Consider the following 18,986-nt stretch of genomic DNA (forward strand, 5'->3'; position numbering starts at 1 on the left):
GGGCGGAGCCCGCCCGCAGGTGCCCGCGTGCAGCCGGCGGGGAGAGGCGGAGCTCGGCGCGCGCTGGGGGCTCGGGGCGGGGCTTGCCGCGCCCGGGGGCTCCCCTCAGTGCCGAGCCGCTGTAGGCCGTAACGGCCCGGTCCCCGTCGTCCCGTTCCCCCCGTCCCCCCGCCTCACGGAACGCCCCGGGACGAGGGAGGGGAGCCGGGACGGCGGACACACCTCGCGCCCAGCGCGCCTCTCCGGCGGCGTCACCCGGAGATGGCGTCACTAACCGTCGCGTCCTCAGCGCGCGGACTGATACCGCCCGCCCCGCGCCCCGCGCCCCGCCCCTCCCCGTGGCGGGAGGCGCCGCTCTCTCTCCGAACGAACGCGTTTTCTCTATGGTGAGCCCCCCTTCCTTCCCCTCTTCTCTATGGTGCGCGCCCAGGCCCCTCCCTGCGGGGGCGGCGGCCATCTTGGCCGGGTGGCGGCGGCCGGAGCACGTTGCGTGCCGGCCCGCGGGACAGGGGACGCCGTTCCCCGCTGCGGCCCGGCCGGGGAGCGGGGCCGCCTCGCTCTCTCCCCCGTCTCCTGGTAAGCGGCCTCCGGACGGGGCGGGTGGGGAGATACCGGCGTTTGGGCGCGGGAGGAGGGGTAGGAAAGGAGCCCCCTCCCTTCGCCGGGAGCCGCCGCCGGCTTCCCGTGCTGCCGGCCCTGCCCCCGCCGCCGGGCTCGGCCTCCTCCCGCGGCGCCGGGGCCCGGGGCTCGCCCCCACCCACCGTGGGAGCGGGGCCGGCCGACAGCTCCTCGCCCGGGCCTCAGGGCCGGCTGCTCCCGGCCTGGCCCGGCCCGGCAGGTGGGCCGGCTGCGCGGCGGCGCCCAGCCCCCCTGAAGTCGTTGCCCCCTGGCTCCAAGGGAGCCGGGCCGCCCGCTCCTCTGAACCGGGGCCTCGGTCCCGGCCCGGGCAGAAGGACGGGCCGGTGTGGGGTGGGAGGCCGGCGCTGCCCGCACATGCGGTTCGTCGTCTCGGGCGAGTTGTACGTCATCTGCCAGCGCTTTGCGTTTTTGATGTCAGGCGCCCTGTGCCGCGCAGCAGCAGCGGCGGGGCGGAGAGAAAACCTTCCCTTCTGCTGCGGGCATCGCCTTCGTGCCGGCACCCTGCGCCGGCCCTGGCGCGGCGGGGGCCGGGGAGGGGAAAGCCGGTGGTTTTTCCCCGTGAAAGCAGGGATTTCCTCTTCTGGAGGAAAAAAGCCATGTTTTGCCTTATTTTGGGGAAAGTTCATATCCATGTGTGTGTGCTTGTGTGGTGAGGAGGTCAAGACATCTTGCAGATTTGATAAAATAATAGGGTGAGGCTGCCTTTTACAAGGTAAGTGGAAAAGGCAAAATAAAAACTTGGCAGGGCTTTTCTCTAGGACCATGGTAGTCCTTCCTCTCTGGAACGCACTTCGTTATTTCACCTGCAAGTTTCTGTGACAGTTTTCAAGCTCTAATTTAAGTTTCTCTGCTACGGTTTCCTAAACTCTAGTCCTAAACGAGTGGTCGTGAAATACTTCTGTAATTTTCATGTGGTAGATTCCTAATTTATGGGTTTATTCTCATTTCACTTCATGTTAAAAGGAAATACTAAAGATTGAGTGATAATTAATACTATTCAGCACTAACTAAACACACCCGCTCATTATGCTGCGTCAGTATATTTGACTGTACGCTTTTCATGTTAACATTGTATTTATTTTCATATTCATGTTGTGCCTTATGAGTAATATAATGAGTTAAATACAGTAGGGAGATTTGGGGCTTGTTTAAACTTCTTTTTGTACATTGTCTCAGTTTCTAAAATGTCAAAACCTTAAGCATAGACTAGTTCTTAATTCTTAGTAGATTTTGTTTGTTCTTGTAGCATTTACTATTATTTCTGCTTTGACACTTACAAATGTAGTGATCTCCCATATGCAGTTTGAAAATCTGTTCTTTGTCTTTCATTTAAATTTTCTTTGGGTATTCTCGTTCTTAACTTTCTTGTTCTTGTTATGGAGTGACTGTATGTAGTCCATTAGCAATGGATTGGGAGATAGTTCTTGAGGTTAATTATTTTCAGAGGAAAGTGCAAATGCTGCTCATCCTCACTTTTTTCCACAGCATTTATCTTTGAGGTCTAATGCAGTATAATTTAATAAAATGTTAACTCTTTTTCTGCAAAGTAACTAAAGTGTGGCTGAATTCTGAACAGATCTTACCTTCACATCATTTAATTGAATTGCGTCTGGTTATGTTCCAGTCTTCATTTACTTTTTTTTTTAATGTTTCTTTGTTTAAGTCTGAATAATTCAATGCAATTACAAATCCTTAGTCATAACTGACTTGATTTAGTAAATTCTAATATAACTCTAATGCCTGTTAAAAAAATGTCTCTGATGCAAGTACATTGCATTTGTTCTACAGATTGTACATTACTGTTGCCTTTTGGGATAAGTAGCAAGGCCTGCTTATGTGCTTTTTTTTTTTTTTTTTAGTTTCTTCTTGTCTGTTAGTATAAGAATGCTGACTTAAAGTGCTTGTGATAACATGTTTTGTGTCTTTAGACATGTTTTAGTGTTTGTATTAAGTCTCATAACTGGACTTAATGGACAGCTTTTGGCTTCAATAAATGATACTGTCAAGGTTTTTAGAACTTTTTTTTGCTAGCAGTTATTCCTCCTTTCGTTCTTTCACCTGTGTCCATTGTTCTGGAAAGATTTTCTGTTGTCACTCCATCAGAATTCACTAATTCAAAATAACACTTTACTCTTGTGGTTAGTAACAAGTTAATATTTTTGTACTTTATTTTTTGTTCCATTCTTCTTGATTTGGAAAGGAGAAATACAGACATGAACTTAAATGCTTCTGCATACCAGTTTCTCCTGCCCTTAAACTGCTGACTATACTTAACAATTACTGGTATGCTGTATTGTAGCGTCTGCATACTGTATATGTTGCTGACCTGTGTTTGGTGTATTCAGAGTTCTGCTGTCTGCACCTTGAAATCAGACAATCCTATTTGGTATGTTAAGTTAAATGCTACCAAAGTAACTGCATATAAATATGTAACTTGAGTTCAGTCTGGGTTTGGACAGTGTTGTTTAATTTGCTCTAAACTGAATTATCATTATTATCATTATTATTACTAGATTATTATTTTCTCTTGCGGACAGTTATCATCAAAGGCATCAGGACAGTCCTAGAAATATTGCAGAAGTGACAGAAGTCACACATATTTTTTTTTCCAAAAATGGTTTAAGAGACACTGGTGAGTTTTGGATAAGCTGACACTTCCATCATGTAGATGGGAACAGGGAGGCACAAGCGTATGTCTCCATGTTGGTTCATTAGTTCTCCCCCCCCCCCAGTACTTTATAAATGCTTGGTGTACTTACTTCTGTGGCCCCTTCAAAACTCTTCACCACAGATGGGCGTTTTCAAAAACATAGGCTGTTTTAGTACTTACCAGCCATGGTCCGATTCAGCAATGGGTAGTAGTGTAAACTTCAGTCTGGTTACCCCACCAAGACTGGGTGGAAAGCTTGGTGAGGTAGGTGGCAAAAACAAATCGTTTCAAGCTATATTTGACTCGGTCTTTTAGAGCAACCCCCATCCCATCCTCCTGCTTTGGTGCTTTAAGCTACACACCAGGCTGGAAGGGTGGATGGCTGAGGGGAGAGTTTGTCTGGTCTGCTATCTGTACTGCTCAGGCAGTACCCTCCAACAGAGGGCTGCGAGGTTGGATACGGGAGGCAAGCTCCTGAAGTACGCCAGCTTTGTCTTCTAGAGCTTGCTTTTGTAACCCATAGAAACAGTTTATGTGCTAGTTAGAGCTAAGATAACTAGCAGGGAGAGCGGCCACACGGGTGGTGTTGGAGAAGGGGCTGACCCAGGTGAGGTGTTTCCCTTGGGAAACCAAAGAGTGAGCGGTCCACCCCCAAATGCTCTATGCACTGCAAACTACAGGACTTTTATGAAAAGCACTGGGATATGTCCCCAGAGAATGTATCTTTATTTGAAGCACTGACAAAATCCAGCACCTGTCTCCTAGAAAATTACCCCGATTCAAACATCCTTATAGTTTTTAAGAACAAGACATTCAGTTTCTTGTTTTCTTATGTAAGAAAAGTGTATTAAAGTGAGAACTGCAAACTCATTATTCTGTGCCTGTTGGCCTGGCCTATGGATGTAATTGCAGTGTTCGGCCCTGCTTTGCCAATCTGGTCTGACGGTACAGACCTGTAAAATCACTTTTTAAATTTTTCTAAATATTCAGTCACTTACTTGAAAACATCAACTACGTTATTAGGACTTTTTGGCTTAGGAAGTGTGAAAAGATTAAAGAAAAAAAAAAGAAATATTAAAAGTAGAAAGTGCCACAATAAGGTTGGCAGCATGACTAATAATTGCATTCATTTATATTCGATGAAGAATATCTTTAGACATTAATTTAAAAATACTTTGGAAATTGAAAAGAGGAATAAGACTACCACTTTTAAAAGGAACCACTTAAAATATTCCTAACTATGGTAATAACAGATTTAAAGATACAATAACATCTTCATTTCTGACCTTTGCTCCCTGTTAGATGCCAGTCTATTCCTTTCTTTGATATTACAGTAGTATCTGTAGGATTCCTTCCAACTAATGTTCACAGGTGGGGTTGGAGAAGGATGGAATTTAACATGATAAATGTGGCGTACACCTGTTTTATTCCTGCTTCTTTCAAGAGATTGAAAGTCACAACTTCATACAATAGCTGTATGTAGTAAATAGTCTCTAAACCACTGCAGGGTACTTTAGTTTGGTGCAGCGAAGGCAAACTGGACATCCAACAGAAAATACTTTCTTTAATAAGAAATTTTTGAATCCTTTTCTTGGAAAGAAGTGCTCATGCGGACTGTGTGGAACCCTGAATATTTCAAGACTCCTTCCGAGTTATGTCTTTGAACTACTGATACCTATTGCATTGAATTGAAATGATTTTGAATTGGCATCATCTGTAGGGAAGCCATCACTTTATTTAGTGGTGTTAAACTGGAAATACTTGGTACTTTATTTATGGTCTTTCTTTAGACAAAAAAAAAAAAAATCTGTTTGTCATCTGTAATATCTTGTAAACTGCCGAGAGCCTTGTAATGCAGTTGTCTGTTGTTCTGGAGCAGGAGCGAGTGGAGGGAGTTGTCCTTAGGTGTGTGTTGCTCATAGGAAGGTAAAGTTGTTATTATTGTCAGTACTATGTGTGAATATGGTAAAGGAAATAAAAATGCACTTTAAAATATATTCCACCTTTTTTTATCTATCAAGACTTAAATTTAAAATTCTTTATCCTTCCTTCCCTTCTGCTACAATCGTTGACATAAATTCCCAGTACAATCCAGTGCTTGTCAATGCGCATTACAAATATCTAAGCAAGGGAAGAGACAGTTATGTAGAGGAATACAAGTAGTCATTTCACTTCTTTGAGTGCATTTATTTGTGATTGCAGGAATATTTAATTGTCTCGTACTCCAAGACCTTTCTCTTATAAAAATAATTTTATGAAGAATCTTGCTTATTTTTATTAGAATATAGTATAGTCATTGATACCATGTTAGGAAAGGCAGAGTGCAAGTATAGTTATTCAAATACTAATGAAACTCAACATAAAAGAATCAAACCTCCTCACGTATGTCTGTTCACAATGCCTGGATTACTTTTCTACATCCAACTGCAAATTTTCACTTTGAAAACTGGTTTAAATTTTACAGTATTTTAATCATTTAATATAGAACATTGGCATACAGTTTGCAAAATGAATGTTGTAATCAGATTCTTGGAGTAATAGTTGTAGTCACAATTCGACTTTACCAGACGCTGTAGCATGAACAAGGGGACTTTACACAAGGCAGCTTGTGAAACTGAAATTTGCGGCAGTATAGATTCTTCTGTTCTTCCTACGACATGCTTTTCTTGGAAACAAATACATTCTCTGATATAATCACAGTTTTATTTTACAGTGGAGAAATAGTAATGGAGTGGAAAGCTGATGTTAAAGATTTGTGCAGCTATTCACGCATCGGTACCCTTACTATTTGTATCTGAGACTTTGCCCTGTTTGCCATCTTGCTTAAAAGACAAAAAAATCAAATAATTTTACTTTTTTTCATCTCTGAACTCTGCTAGTAATAACTTCAGATAGGTATGTTCTCTGGGCTGTCAGTAATCATGTTCTCTTTTTTTTTTTTCCTTTTTTTTTTTTCTGTTTTCCCCCTTAAGATCTGGAAGACTCCCACTACTGCTCCTCATAATTGGTGTATGTGTTTAACCCTAAATTGTGCATTATGGCAGACAAATTAACAAGAATTGCTATTGTCAACCATGACAAGTGTAAGCCAAAGAAATGCCGTCAAGAATGCAAGAAGAGTTGTCCTGTGGTTCGAATGGGTAAGAGATGTAATGTAACAACGTATTTAAAACTTCTCCAGTTGCTTAAATAATGTTCTGCTAGAAGGAACTGGTTTTTTGTAATTGCTAGTTTTTTGTTTATCGTTCATGCTTTGTTTCATAAAGCCTTTAGAAGTATCACTGAAAGCACGAACAATTCATAGTAATAATGCCACTTTTCAGGTCTTCGGATGATCTGAAGCTTCAGTGAACATTAATCAGTTACGTGTTTCTCTGTGGAATTCAGTAGTACTGGCAAGAATTCTGATTCATCAGAAACCTTCTTGAGTTAATCTTATTCTTTTTCACCAGGAAAACTTTGCATAGAAGTCACATCGCAGAGCAAAATAGCATGGATCTCAGAAACACTTTGTATTGGTTGTGGTATTTGCATCAAGGTAAAAGTTAGGCTGCTTTATTTGAAGTGATAAAATTTCCTTATTATGCTATTATACTTAGTAATGCACACTGTAACTTCAAAAAGCAATTTTGTTTCCCTGAATAATCAGACCTTGTTAACTGTTATTGTTTATAAGAAGTGAAGTACTGTGTCAGTTTACTGAACTGGTTGGGTTGCAGGGTGTGGATTGTAACTTTTTGTTTGTGGCTATAGACACCTAGCAGTAGAAAGATGTTTTTGTAAAAGAGCTAGAGAATATATGCAGCGTGCCTTATTTGTATTGTGGACTGACAGTCTAAATTGCTAACTATTTAATTTGAAAAATGTGGTATAGAACTTCTTTGGAAAGCTGTCTGTGTAAATGAAAGTAAAATAATTTGGTAAAAGTTCTTTTAAAATATTTAAATACACAGCTGGGTGCAGTACAGAACATAGCATTTTGTTAATAAATTGTTTGTGTGCACTAGTAATCTATACATTTGTTTCAATTACAGAAATGTCCTTTTGGAGCCTTGTCAATTGTTAACTTACCTAGCAACCTGGAGAAAGAAACAACGCATAGATATTGTGCCAATGCCTTCAAACTTCACAGGTATCTTATTTTTCAAATCAATGTAAAAGAGACAAAAAATTCAAGTTTTTGGTAGTCTAAACACAGTGCACATCAAGATGTTCTTTGCTGTTAGCTCAGTAGCTTCCTTTTTGAATGTTAATTACTTTTTTCTTATTAAAAAGTATTATAATGAAATAAAATTCTAGTGCTCATTTTACAGAGCTCCTGTTTAAAGAACAGACTGCTCTTAAATCTTCTTATGATCTTCTATTTTTAAGGAATATTGATTTAATTTGAATTATATATTGGCAAGTTAACGAAGTAGGCTGAAATAATCAGAAAGTCTGAAAACAGGTTGTAACATTTGCTTTACCACCAAATGCTGGTGTCTGATGGCATTAATATAATGTAAAGTTATCAATGTTGTGTACAGGTTGCCTATCCCTCGTCCAGGTGAAGTACTGGGATTGGTTGGAACCAATGGTATTGGAAAATCAACTGCCTTGAAAATTTTAGCAGGAAAACAGAAGCCAAATCTTGGAAAATATGATGTATGTATCAGCAATAAAGTAGAGTTGGCATTATATACAGCCACGGTTATATTTTTTTCACTGAATTTTTGTATCTATGAACACGATAAAATTTGCAAGGACATTGGCACTTCCCCTATTCGCAGCCAGTGACCCTACTCCATACAGAAACAATAGTAGAAGGATGTTGTTAACAAAGGCTTTTTTTGCAAATTCTGTATATCTTTCCAGAAAGATAAGGACACTAATTATAATTATAACACACTAAAATAAATATCAGAGGTAAGTTTCTGTCTTTAAGTCACACTTAAGATTTTTTTGTTTGTTTGTTTTAATACCAGTCTTTAAAAATGTCAGCTTTTTTTTTCCCCTGCATAATTTACTTGTTCCCCATCAAGGGATTTAGTTAGCTCACGGTCTGGAGTTTCTTCTAAGTCAACATTGTTTTTATCTGAACAGCTCTGGTGTCTATGAGCACTTACCGTGTATCCTTGTGATTTCTTAGGCTTTTTTGTCTTTGATTCTTTTGAAGATGATCTTTTATAAAAGATGTTGTTCTCATAAGGTGGTGTTGAAGATATTTCCCACTGTACACTTCAATACCGAGTTCTGAAAATCCTTAGTTTCTTCATGTTGCTAGATACTTTTTTGAGAACCAGACATAGAACAACTTGTAATCTCCTGGTCTTCATGGGAGATCATAATCCATTTTCCTATGTATTTATACTAAGTCAAACTGTGCAGCCAGCAAGCAAAATAACTTACAGGGGTTTCTTTACCTAGCACTACTCCAAATTGACTATTATTAGAGAAAAGATATAAATAACGATTGTGCCTTTTCTTATCAGACAGTATTGCAGTTATCACCTTCTCTCCTTCAAATTACATGGTGACAATTGAATTCTGATGCTCCCTTTTGTCCTCCAGGAAGGACTTGTAGGAACAAGTGTGTTCAAACTTTCTTCATGTTTCTGTACCTGAAAGAGTAGTGTTTTGATAAATTATTCATTTCGTGGCTGCCACTTAAAACTGCAAAGAGGTAATCATTTCCCAGCTACATTTTCAATTCTCTTTCAAGTTTGGTTTATATTATTTTGTGGACTTCTTGTTTCAGGTGGTAGTATTGCAGAAATAGCAAAACTTTTGACTTTCTGAATGTGCACTTAATTCAATTACCATGCTTCCAAAATCAGACTTCCCTGTGAAGAGCCAAATCATTATGACCACAGAAACACGTGGTATGAATTGAATCTTCCATGTTGCTTCTGCTCCAAAACTTAGGAAGCATTTCCTCTGTGTATTTGCTTGGTTTGGAAATACGGCTGGGTCGCTCTGTTTCCATACTGTTTACCATCAAAATAATTAACTCGGCACCATTCAGAGTAGTACGCTGTGTAAAACAAAACTGTACAGGTTGGGGCTTTGTCCTGGGTGATTGCTCTGACTGGTTCCTTTTTTTTTTTTTTTTTTGTCATTTTTCCTGTCTTCTCCTTCTGTTTCCTTGGAAATGTTTGCTAGAAACAGAGAAAATCACCGAATTTTATTGCGTCTTTTGTGCAAGTTGATTTTATCAGTCCAACCCTTTTCCTTTGGATTAGCTGGGTGAGATAGTTAATGAGTGCAGTCACACTAATCCACGCTGTCATTTTCCCCATGAAGTAGTTTCACTCATAGCTTCTTAACTGTTTAAGGAGTTTTGGATGTCCTAGGTGCAAATTTAAAATGCTTTTTCTTGAAAGGGCTAGTGACACCTGGGGAAAAAAATATCTGAACTTCTGCCCTCCATTTTGCAATTTTATAGTTTTTCTGTTTTTTTTTTTTTAATGGAAACTTTGCAGAGGAAATATAACAGTTTGGTAACTAGCTTTTATCCAGGCTTTTTTTTTAATCTTGCAAGCATATTCTATTTGTTGTATTGATCAGAATTTTCAAATTAGATATTTTTATGATGTTTTTAGAATGGTGTAAGTAAACATAGACTTCAATTTTGTCACAGGATCCACCTGACTGGCAAGAAATTTTGACTTATTTCCGAGGATCTGAATTACAAAATTATTTTACCAAGATCCTGGAAGATGACCTGAAAGCTATCATTAAACCTCAGTACGTGGACCAGATCCCTAAAGCTGCAAAGGTGAGAAATTTTGTGAGCTAATAGAAAGCTGGGAGCTTCTCCTGTGATACTTCTCTTGTGTTTAAGGATTTTATTTAGCAGCATAATTCAATGTCGAAAATCCACTACTGTTTGAAATTTTTAATGTTGAAATAATGTTGTGGCGTTTTTTTTCTTTTTTTTTTATTTATCATGCAGGGAACAGTGGGATCAATTCTGGATAGGAAGGATGAAACTAAGACACAAACTGTTGTATGTCAGCAGCTTGGTAAGTAATTTTGCAAAGTCAAACTTCATAGCATTTGAGAAATTCATATTTACTGAAAAAATAAAGTTACTACTAATGTGATAGTAAATTTAAATTATACCAATTAAAAAAAAAAAAAGGAGAAAAAAGTAAAGATGCTTTAGTTTAAAGCCTAGGGCTTGCTGTAAGCATGTCTGAACCAATGCAAGTAATACTTTCTAGTGGCAAAGGCAAACTAATTGATACATGCTAGTTAACAGAATCCAACGCAGTTTCTGTTTCATGGTAGAAAGTGTTTACTTTTACATCTGGAAAAATTCCAGTTATCATCTCCTGCTCTTGCTTACAACTCTGGCAAAATCTTAGCATCCCCTCTTGTGAGAACCATTCCATACAGAAAATATTATCCAAATACAAAAACCTTCCCCACCCCCCAAAAAAAAGTATATGGCTAGTAGTAATGGCAGTAATACTGACTTCTGAGAATAATGCAATTAATAAGAACATCTGCATTTGAATTCTGAACATCTGTTTGAATTCAGTTGTTATTAAATTTAGGTGTTGTTAATTTAAGCAACAGGGTTCTTTTTGGTAGATCTGGGTGGCAAAGGTGGGGCTGCATTGTGCGACCAAGAGCGTGGTCTTTGAGTGCCACTTAACTTATTAGTGAAACAGTATATTCGTGAAATTCACCGTTCATAAAGCTGATGAGAAAATACTGGCTTCACCCGTTTGCTGTAACGTTTGGGGGACTTGATTTTCCTGCAAATCAGAACTCTTCAGCCAGGTCTAACAGGAAACACTTTTAAAAGTGGTATAGTTTCTTTTCAGGGCCAGAAATCTTTACCAAATATATGGTGGAAAAACAAATAGAAATGTAATCCTTCTGCATGATAAGAAGCAGCCATGCAAATTAATCAGCTAATGCTGCAGAAAAGCCGTAGCTTGCTGTGACTCACCAATAGCATTATGATGCTTCTATATAAACTGAACACTTATTTTACTTCTTTCTGTTTTTTCCTCTGTATAGGATGTCTGCTGTGATTATACATGTTTCTGTAGGTAATAAAAATATGAATTGTTGTGCTGGTTATAACATATCTAAAATTAACCACTTATTTGCAGACTTAACCCATCTGAAAGAAAGAAATGTTGAGGACCTTTCAGGAGGAGAACTTCAGAGATTTGCTTGTGCAGTTGTTTGCATTCAGAAGGCTGATATGTATGTTTAAATTACTTCTGTTACACATTGCTTCTAAGAATCTGTCTCAGAACGTGGTCCTCTAACTTACATTTATTGTTAGAAATAATACTTTTGTTTGAAATATTTAAACAAATCGATTTAAAAAAAAAAAAGTTTTTACCAACTCAGCAGTCAAGATCTGTATTTACTCCATATATAATCTCTGGGGTTTTTATACTTTAATTCATCTGACTGGAAATAGCTAATTTCAGAGGCCAGCGTTAAATTTCAGCCTCACAACTTCATAACCTCTCCCTAATCCCAGACGCGTGTATTATCCTGTATGACAGCGTACCTCACTTAGCCTCTCCGAATAAGAAATGGTCAGATGCTTCCCCACCTCTGGGAACTTGGGTCCCTCTTCTCCTGTCCTGCAACCAGCAAATTACTGTCTAGTCTGTGCTGTTTCCTGACTCCTTGGCACCAAGAAATCCAGATCAGAAGAGTTACGGGGTTATGGGTGGTTTTTTGTTTTGATTTTTTGTTTGTTGGTTTGTTTGTTTGGGTTGTGGGGGTTTTTTGTTTGGCTGGGTTTTTTTTGGTTGGTGCAGGTTTTAGGTGGGTTTTCTTGTTTGGTTGGTTGTTTCGTTTTTCTCTTTTGGAAGATGTCCTTCTTCCAGTCTCCTAAAGTACTTTTGCACTTTTTAGTTCATGTGAAATTTAAGCTGAATCAGAACTGAGTGCATGGGCTTCCTAACTGATTGCTGATTTCTCGTAACATTTGAGAACTTTGTCAGAGCTTTTGACAAAGTAATACTTAACTTGAACCGTTTAACAATTTCATGTGACAGTCATCAGAGATTCAAGGCAGGTGTCAGTACATAATTCTCATCTTCTGTCTCTCTTTCTCAATACAAATAATGATTTTTTTTTTTTTTTAATTTCTGTGTATTTAATGGTTGAAATGTTAGTATTAGGTTTGAATATGTAGAAAGCTTGCATTCACTAAGACTTCGTTCTTTCTTTTGGGGCTAGCTTCATGTTTGATGAACCTTCTAGCTACCTAGATGTCAAGCAGCGCTTGAAGGCTGCCATTACTATTCGATCCCTAATAAACCCTGACAGGTAAATACAAACTTTAAATGTTTTGCTAGACTGTAATAATAGGTGGCTGTTTACAGAGGGAAGAAACATCTAGTCCATCTCCCTAGAAGTGCTGACTTCTCACTATGGTACACTAGTAGATGTTTAAAATATTCTAAGTCAGTAATATTCTATTCCTTTGCATTTTGGAAACTTATTTCCTATAGTTTCTGTACTATTTCAGCATTTTGTAATAAGGATGTGGAAAATATAGGTGGTTATTTTTCAGCTGAATATTGCTGTTCCAGCCCCTTCTCACAAAGATTTTTTTTTTCTTAAAATGTGTTAAGTATTTTTTGCTCCAGTCAATCAATATCCTTCCACTTACAGTACATAAAGAAGCTGCCAGTTTACACTGAAGATGGACTTTCAATTTGTCATTCACAATGTCTGTTTAGTGGACAGTTTTAAAAAAACGCTTATCAGAGATTGAAACACTGTCCTTATTTAGTATAAAGCTAAGAAGCCATATTAAGTGAAAATCACGTTGATAGCTTTTGCTTATGCAAGACCAGAGTACGACAAAAAGGAAAAAAAGTTTCGTATTGAAGCATAAAAGCATCTCTTTGGCTCTGTTTTTCAGGTACATTATTGTTGTAGAGCACGATCTAAGTGTGTTAGATTATCTCTCTGACTTTATCTGCTGCCTGTATGGTGTGCCAAGCGCCTATGGTGTTGTTACCATGCCTTTCAGCGTAAGAGAAGGTAATTCTTGCCATATTTCTCTTTTTAAACATACTAAAAAAAAAAAAATCTATGAAAGAAGAAGAACGTATCAAAATGCTAGTTGTCTAATCATGTGAACATGTCTTCTTCCTGTTACAGTTCAGTAACTAAAAAACCTGCTGTTCTATTTTGTGCAGAATTTCTGTTTTACATGATCCTAAATTCATAACTCAACCCAAAAGTCTTAATTATGAAGTGCCCTTTGTCTCTTGCTATGGACATAAGTTTGATACTTGCAGGTGTTTTGTAAACAGTGGAGTTACACAAAAGACCCTATAAATGGTAGAGAAAGGGCAGGAGACAGTTTGCACAGTGCGGAGGTACGTAGTGTTCCCCCGCATTGACCACACCTGTAGCACTGAGACTCAGTAAGAGCTGTTTTTGTGAGAATGGGTCCGACAGCAGTAGCTTCTTTCAACCCTAGGCACGTTACTAATACTCGGTTTTCAGGAAGAGCTTCTATAGCCTTTCTGTAATTTTAGTAAGATTTTTCTTCATTCAGTTTGCATAATGTACGCACTTTCAAAGAGGAGGTTTTGTTGCCTCTTTTAACACGCCATTTAAAATCCAGCCTTCTCCTTATCTGATTGGAATTTACAGCCAAGAACTGAAATTCATTTTGTCTTGCTTTGTTGTAGACCTTTTTTTAATGATCTTTTTTCCTTCCTTCATAGGCATAAACATTTTCTTAGATGGCTACGTTCCAACAGAAAATCTAAGGTTTCGAGATGCATCTCTGGTATTTAAAGTGGCTGAGACAGCTAATGAAGAAGAGGTTAAAAAGATGTGTATGTACAAATATCCGGGAATGAAAAAAAAGATGGGAGAATTTGAACTATCCATAGTAGCTGGAGAATTCACTGATTCTGAAATTATGGTGATGTTAGGGGAAAACGGTAAGTGCAGTTCTTGTTGGAAACCGCTTCTACGGCCCTAAATATGCTCCTAAAGCCCTTTTTCAGTCTGGGAGCCAGGCTTCAAAATTCCTGGTTTTGAGTCAGGTTGAACTGCTTGTTTCCTAGTGGAGATGTCACGCCATGAGCTCGCTCTCTAAATAGCGGAACTTGAAGTTATTGAATGTTCAGGATGCCATTGCGTTTGTCTGTTACCTCATTTTAAGAACTTAGATTGGCAGGATGATGATTGAGCTGGTGAGCTAAGCCACAAGTCCGGACTATTGTCGCTTTAGATGTCTCTTCCATTTGAAAAAGCAAGTAATAGCAAGTGCTGCTTGCAGCAAGTGAATATAGGAATTCTCAAAGCAGTCGAATTTTAAACTGTATTCTTTATGAAGTCTTTATTTTTTTTGTATCAGTGACTTAATTGTTAGAGGTCTAAGTTACTAAAGAGTCTGAACTAATATGTAACTTGCATTTTGTTTTAGGAACTGGCAAAACTACGTTTATCCGAATGCTTGCAGGAAGACTTACGCCGGATGAAGGAGGTAGTGCTTAAGACCTTAGTTGAAACCTATTTTGAAGATACTGGAAAGGCTCCTGTTTTCATTATAAATTTTATCTTTTTATAGGTGAGGTCCCAGTTCTAAATGTCAGCTACAAACCACAGAAGATCAGTCCTAAATCTACAGTACGTTTAAGCCTTATTTATTAAGTATTGTGTTTGCTACGAAAAGCATGTTCATAGTACAAAGGTAGAATTTCTTTATGCCTGGAACAAAAAGCTCTACTAGTTCTATTTCTTCTTGTTTTCTTGCAATGTGGTGCATAAAACTGAGTGGCAACGTTTTTCTTTTAATAGGGAAGCGTCCGTCAGCTACTGCACGAGAAGATCAGAGATGCCTATACACACCCCCAGTTTGTAACTGATGTCATGAAACCTCTTCAGATAGAAAACATCATTGACCAGGAGGTATTAATTGCCTGAGACAACATCCTAACTTTCCATCTTTAATTCGCTACCTGTACTTGAACTAAATCTGGCCTTATTCCCCCCACCCCAATAGGTTCAAACATTGTCCGGTGGCGAGTTGCAGCGCGTTGCGTTGGCTCTCTGTCTCGGTAAACCTGCAGATGTCTACCTAATTGACGAACCCTCAGCGTATTTGGACTCTGAACAACGTCTAATGGCTGCTAGAGTCATTAAACGGTAAAGTATACATGGTGGGAAAAATAACTGAAATTTTCAGTACTTTTACAATATGTTTACATTCAGCGCTCTCATGGTTTTTTTAATTTCTATTTCAGTTTCATCCTCCATGCTAAAAAAACAGCTTTTGTGGTAGAACATGATTTTATCATGGCTACATATCTTGCTGATCGTGTGATTGTTTTTGATGGTATTCCTTCCAAGAACACGCTTGCGAACAGGTAAGAAAGAGACTTGTTTGGATTAGTAAGCAAGATAAAGGAGGACAACGTAAAAATAAATTGTTTATCAGAAGCCTTAACAAAAATAAGGAGGTGAAGCATCCCTGACCATGGAAATTTAAGCTGTATTTAAAGTGATCCAAGAGTGTCCCAAGGGTTCTGGCTTTTGTTTGGAAGCGAGGACAAGAAAATGGGATTGACCCACTCTTAGAGGCTGCCTAGACACAGAGTTGGGGCATAGTTGGAGAATGTAACCAAGCCCTCAAAAACTAGACCGGTTCCTGGCTTAAACTAGCCTTCAGCAAGTGCACACCAATTAAATTCCAATCAGAGGGGAACAAGTAAGTGGCATCGATTTGTAAGGAATGAAAAAAAGGGCCAACTGTAAACTATGCTTATGAAAATAACTTTCAGATGTATTAAATGAAAGCAGCGTACTAAGGGTACCTGTATGCAAATCTTGTGAAGTGCAAGCCTTGACAGCAATATATAATGTACACCATCTATGAGTTTTACTCTTTCAACGCTGTCCCGTTTGATATGTCTGCTTTTGTTCCTGTAAATAATTTCACGTAAATTACAGAGACTTTTTGATGAGCAACCTTATTAGAAATGAGGCTTTTAGAACAGTGTAATTACCAAGTACTTAACGCAAGCCAGATAAAGTGAACGCATTGGTCTAGTACTGTGTTTACAGCACACTGCTAGCCTGGTTTTGACGGTATTCCTTCTAAGAACACACTTGTTTGAATTAAAAAATCATGATCACATACCTGTTTCTCAGCATCAGTATATGTTATGATCTTTGTTATATCTTGCTAATGGTGCAACTCCGTTTTTTTTCTTTAAATGTAAATAACCCAAGTTTGCCAGCACACACACACGTGTGGATACAAAGTAAAAAGAATATAAAGGTAGCAGTCTGAAGACTTGTAGTGCTGTGCTGAGATACTGCTGAAAGAGCAGTAGTTATGACTTCTTTGAGACATGATTTGACTGAAAATATAGCACATCCTGGTATGTCAGAGAGAGCTCACATTTCTGTCGCCAGACCCGAATGAGCTCAGGGCGGAGATCAAAGCTGCCTGTAAGCTGCACGGTGTAGAACTTCTGAAAATTTAGCTGGAATGTTCTTCTCTCTTCACAGTCCACAGACTCTTTTGGCTGGAATGAATAAGTTTTTATCTCAACTTGAAATCACTTTTAGAAGAGACCCCAACAATTACAGACCAAGAATAAACAAACTCAATTCAATCAAGGTAAGAGAGAAGCACCTTTACAGTAAAGAAGCCGTGACTGTTTAATATGAAGCCAGGTTTTAAAATAAGGAACGAAATGAAGACTAACCTGGTAGTTTTGCTGTGCTGGAAAACAGCACCTGAAATGAGCAGTAAGAGTACTAAGTAGAAAGGAGCTTAGATAAGTGTCTTTATTTCAGGTATGTTCAAGTCTGGTAAAGACTACTTCAAGTAACGTTGACCTTTTTTCTCTTCCCAAGGATGTGGAACAAAAGAAGAGTGGAAACTACTTTTTCCTGGACGACTAAATATTGAATCTGAGCATCTTTGTAACTGGCATATAGAAATGCACATTGGATCTAAACATTTGTGGATGAGAAGGCTCAATCAGGTTTTAGAACACTTAATCTTTTGGAGCTTAAAATATTTTGCTGCCTGTAACATCTGAGACCAGTAGCAGTGTAAATCCTAGTCTGAGTAAAACTGCCACTTTCTATATTTTGGTGACACAGCCCTATTTTCAGTGTAATAATTTCAAAATAGACCACCTTGAAATTGTGCAAATGAGTCTCCTGATTTTTCAAAATTGAAGGGAGGTTTTCAATTCAGTATCTGCTAAAAATCTTTGAAGCTGTTTTCTGTGTAAGAGAGCAGCTTACCAAGAATGTCAAGCTACAGAAGCGACTCTTATTTTAAAAAGGTTGAATCTCTCTGGATGAGGGTTTCATAAATAAATATCCTCCTAACTTACAGCTCTTCTGTGCCACCGTGCAAAAATTCTTGAATTACTAGTTCAAAAGTGTGTATATTCATATGATGTTGCCACACACACCTTGTCTCACACTGTAGAAAAGAGCACACAAAAGTTGGAGTACAAACAATATAAAGGAAAATACCTACACCTTTTTAGTCATCTGTCCCTGTGCACCTTCTCAGACCTAGTTACAGGAGAATAATCAGTTAAATAAAGTCTTAAAGAAAATATTAAAATCCTTTCAGTCTTCTGTAACTTAAACCTCCATAGTGGAGAAAGGTTAAGGGCTGTTTTTCCCCACTCATTCCTCCCTCGGCAAGTGCTGGCACCTGCCATCTTCCCATGGAAAGATTAAGTTAAGATGCCAGAATTAGTTTTGCCTGAAGCAAAAGCTTTGATCCCTACTAGAGACAAAAATGAAGGTAAATAAAAAAATAGCTTGTCAAAAATCAATTTCCATATAAAGTAAGATCCTTCAGGGAGACAGGGAAAAGTGCCTATATTTAAGGGTTCCTACTTACTTGTGTAAGTTAGTTTTGCAGACATGTAAAAATAACTTTCAGCTACATATCTTAAAAGTAAGGAAGGGTATTTTCCATGCAACAGTTGTCTGTTCTGCCTTCATTGGCCTGTGAAAAACGTTACGAGAGAGCAAACAAAACAGGGCTTTGCTCTTTATTTACATTTTTGCCTCATACGTTATAAGAGAAGGCAGTGGTTTGTCTTTTTGGCTTTTTAAGCCATTATGTGTGTTAGCAACTTGGATATTTTATAACCTTGGCAGTGTAATTAAGTCATGCGGATGAGTACAGCTTGCTTTCGACTTGAGTTCTGCATCTTCTGTTAATCAGTCCTAATTAGGGTAAGGTAAAGATGTGGTTTAGCAAATATCTGAAGCTGTACATCTCAGTTCAGTATATGCTAAATATTACATCTAGTCCCCTACTAACCAGCGGGATCCTGCAACCTAAAACATCTTGCCCCAGGGAAAGGGTTTGGCCAATCGATCGACAAGTCTTTTGGCAAAACCAGAGAAAACCATACTTACTTTATCAACAGCGAAGGTGGAAAAGATACTGCATCTGCACATTTCAGTCCTTAACTGTCCTAGAGTAGCAAGGCAGGGCATAGGCCCAGCTTAAATACTTTAAGTTAATTTTTAAAAGTAAATTTTCTAAAAGCATAGCCCTGCCAGTTACTGCCATGCCGACCTCTTCCACTGTTTCCCAAGAAGTTTCTGTAGAAAGCCTTTGTTCTTGCAACAAAGCTCATGATTAAATGCCTGCTGTAGTACTGAATGGTTATTTCAGTGACTGCTGGACAGATCTGGGCTACGACGAGTT

At 39.0% G+C, this 18,986-nt stretch overlaps 1 protein-coding gene across 2 annotated transcripts; it reads left to right on the top strand.

Annotated features, from left to right (window-relative positions):
• The first annotated feature begins 61 nt into the window (after window positions 1–61).
• On the top strand, window positions 62–17,579 carry ABCE1 (ATP binding cassette subfamily E member 1). Of its 2 annotated transcripts, none has more exons than XM_082315151.1 (18): window positions 62–386; window positions 6,262–6,429; window positions 6,742–6,827; window positions 7,324–7,421; window positions 7,816–7,933; window positions 9,909–10,046; window positions 10,224–10,293; window positions 11,398–11,494; window positions 12,491–12,580; window positions 13,182–13,303; window positions 13,999–14,220; window positions 14,709–14,768; window positions 14,853–14,911; window positions 15,083–15,193; window positions 15,288–15,430; window positions 15,529–15,651; window positions 16,799–16,910; window positions 17,150–17,579. In XM_082315151.1, the coding sequence occupies exons 2-18, from the start codon at window positions 6,327–6,329 to the stop codon at window positions 17,195–17,197; spliced, it is 1,800 nt and encodes a 599-aa protein (XP_082171277.1). In that variant the 5' UTR covers window positions 62–386; window positions 6,262–6,326; the 3' UTR covers window positions 17,198–17,579. The 2 variants fall into 2 exon arrangements, with proteins under 2 accessions (XP_082171277.1, XP_082171278.1); XM_082315152.1 differs by lacking the exon at window positions 62–386 and adding an exon at window positions 429–576.
• Window positions 17,580–18,986: the final 1,407 nt, after the last annotated feature.

Source organism: Platalea leucorodia (genome assembly GCF_965183815.1).
Source record: "Platalea leucorodia genome assembly, chromosome: 6".
NCBI classification, from domain to species: domain Eukaryota; kingdom Metazoa; phylum Chordata; class Aves; order Pelecaniformes; family Threskiornithidae; genus Platalea; species Platalea leucorodia.

Coding starts and splice junctions, on each gene's coding strand:
- ABCE1 (XM_082315151.1), top strand. CDS start 6,327: ATGGCAGACAAATTAACAAGAATTGCTATTGTCAACCATGACAAGTGT. Junction 7,934..9,908: donor CAAATCTTGGAAAATATGAT/GTATGTATCAGC, acceptor ATTTTGTCACAG/GATCCACCTGACTGGCAAGA. Junction 13,304..13,998: donor GCCTTTCAGCGTAAGAGAAG/GTAATTCTTGCC, acceptor CTTCCTTCATAG/GCATAAACATTTTCTTAGAT.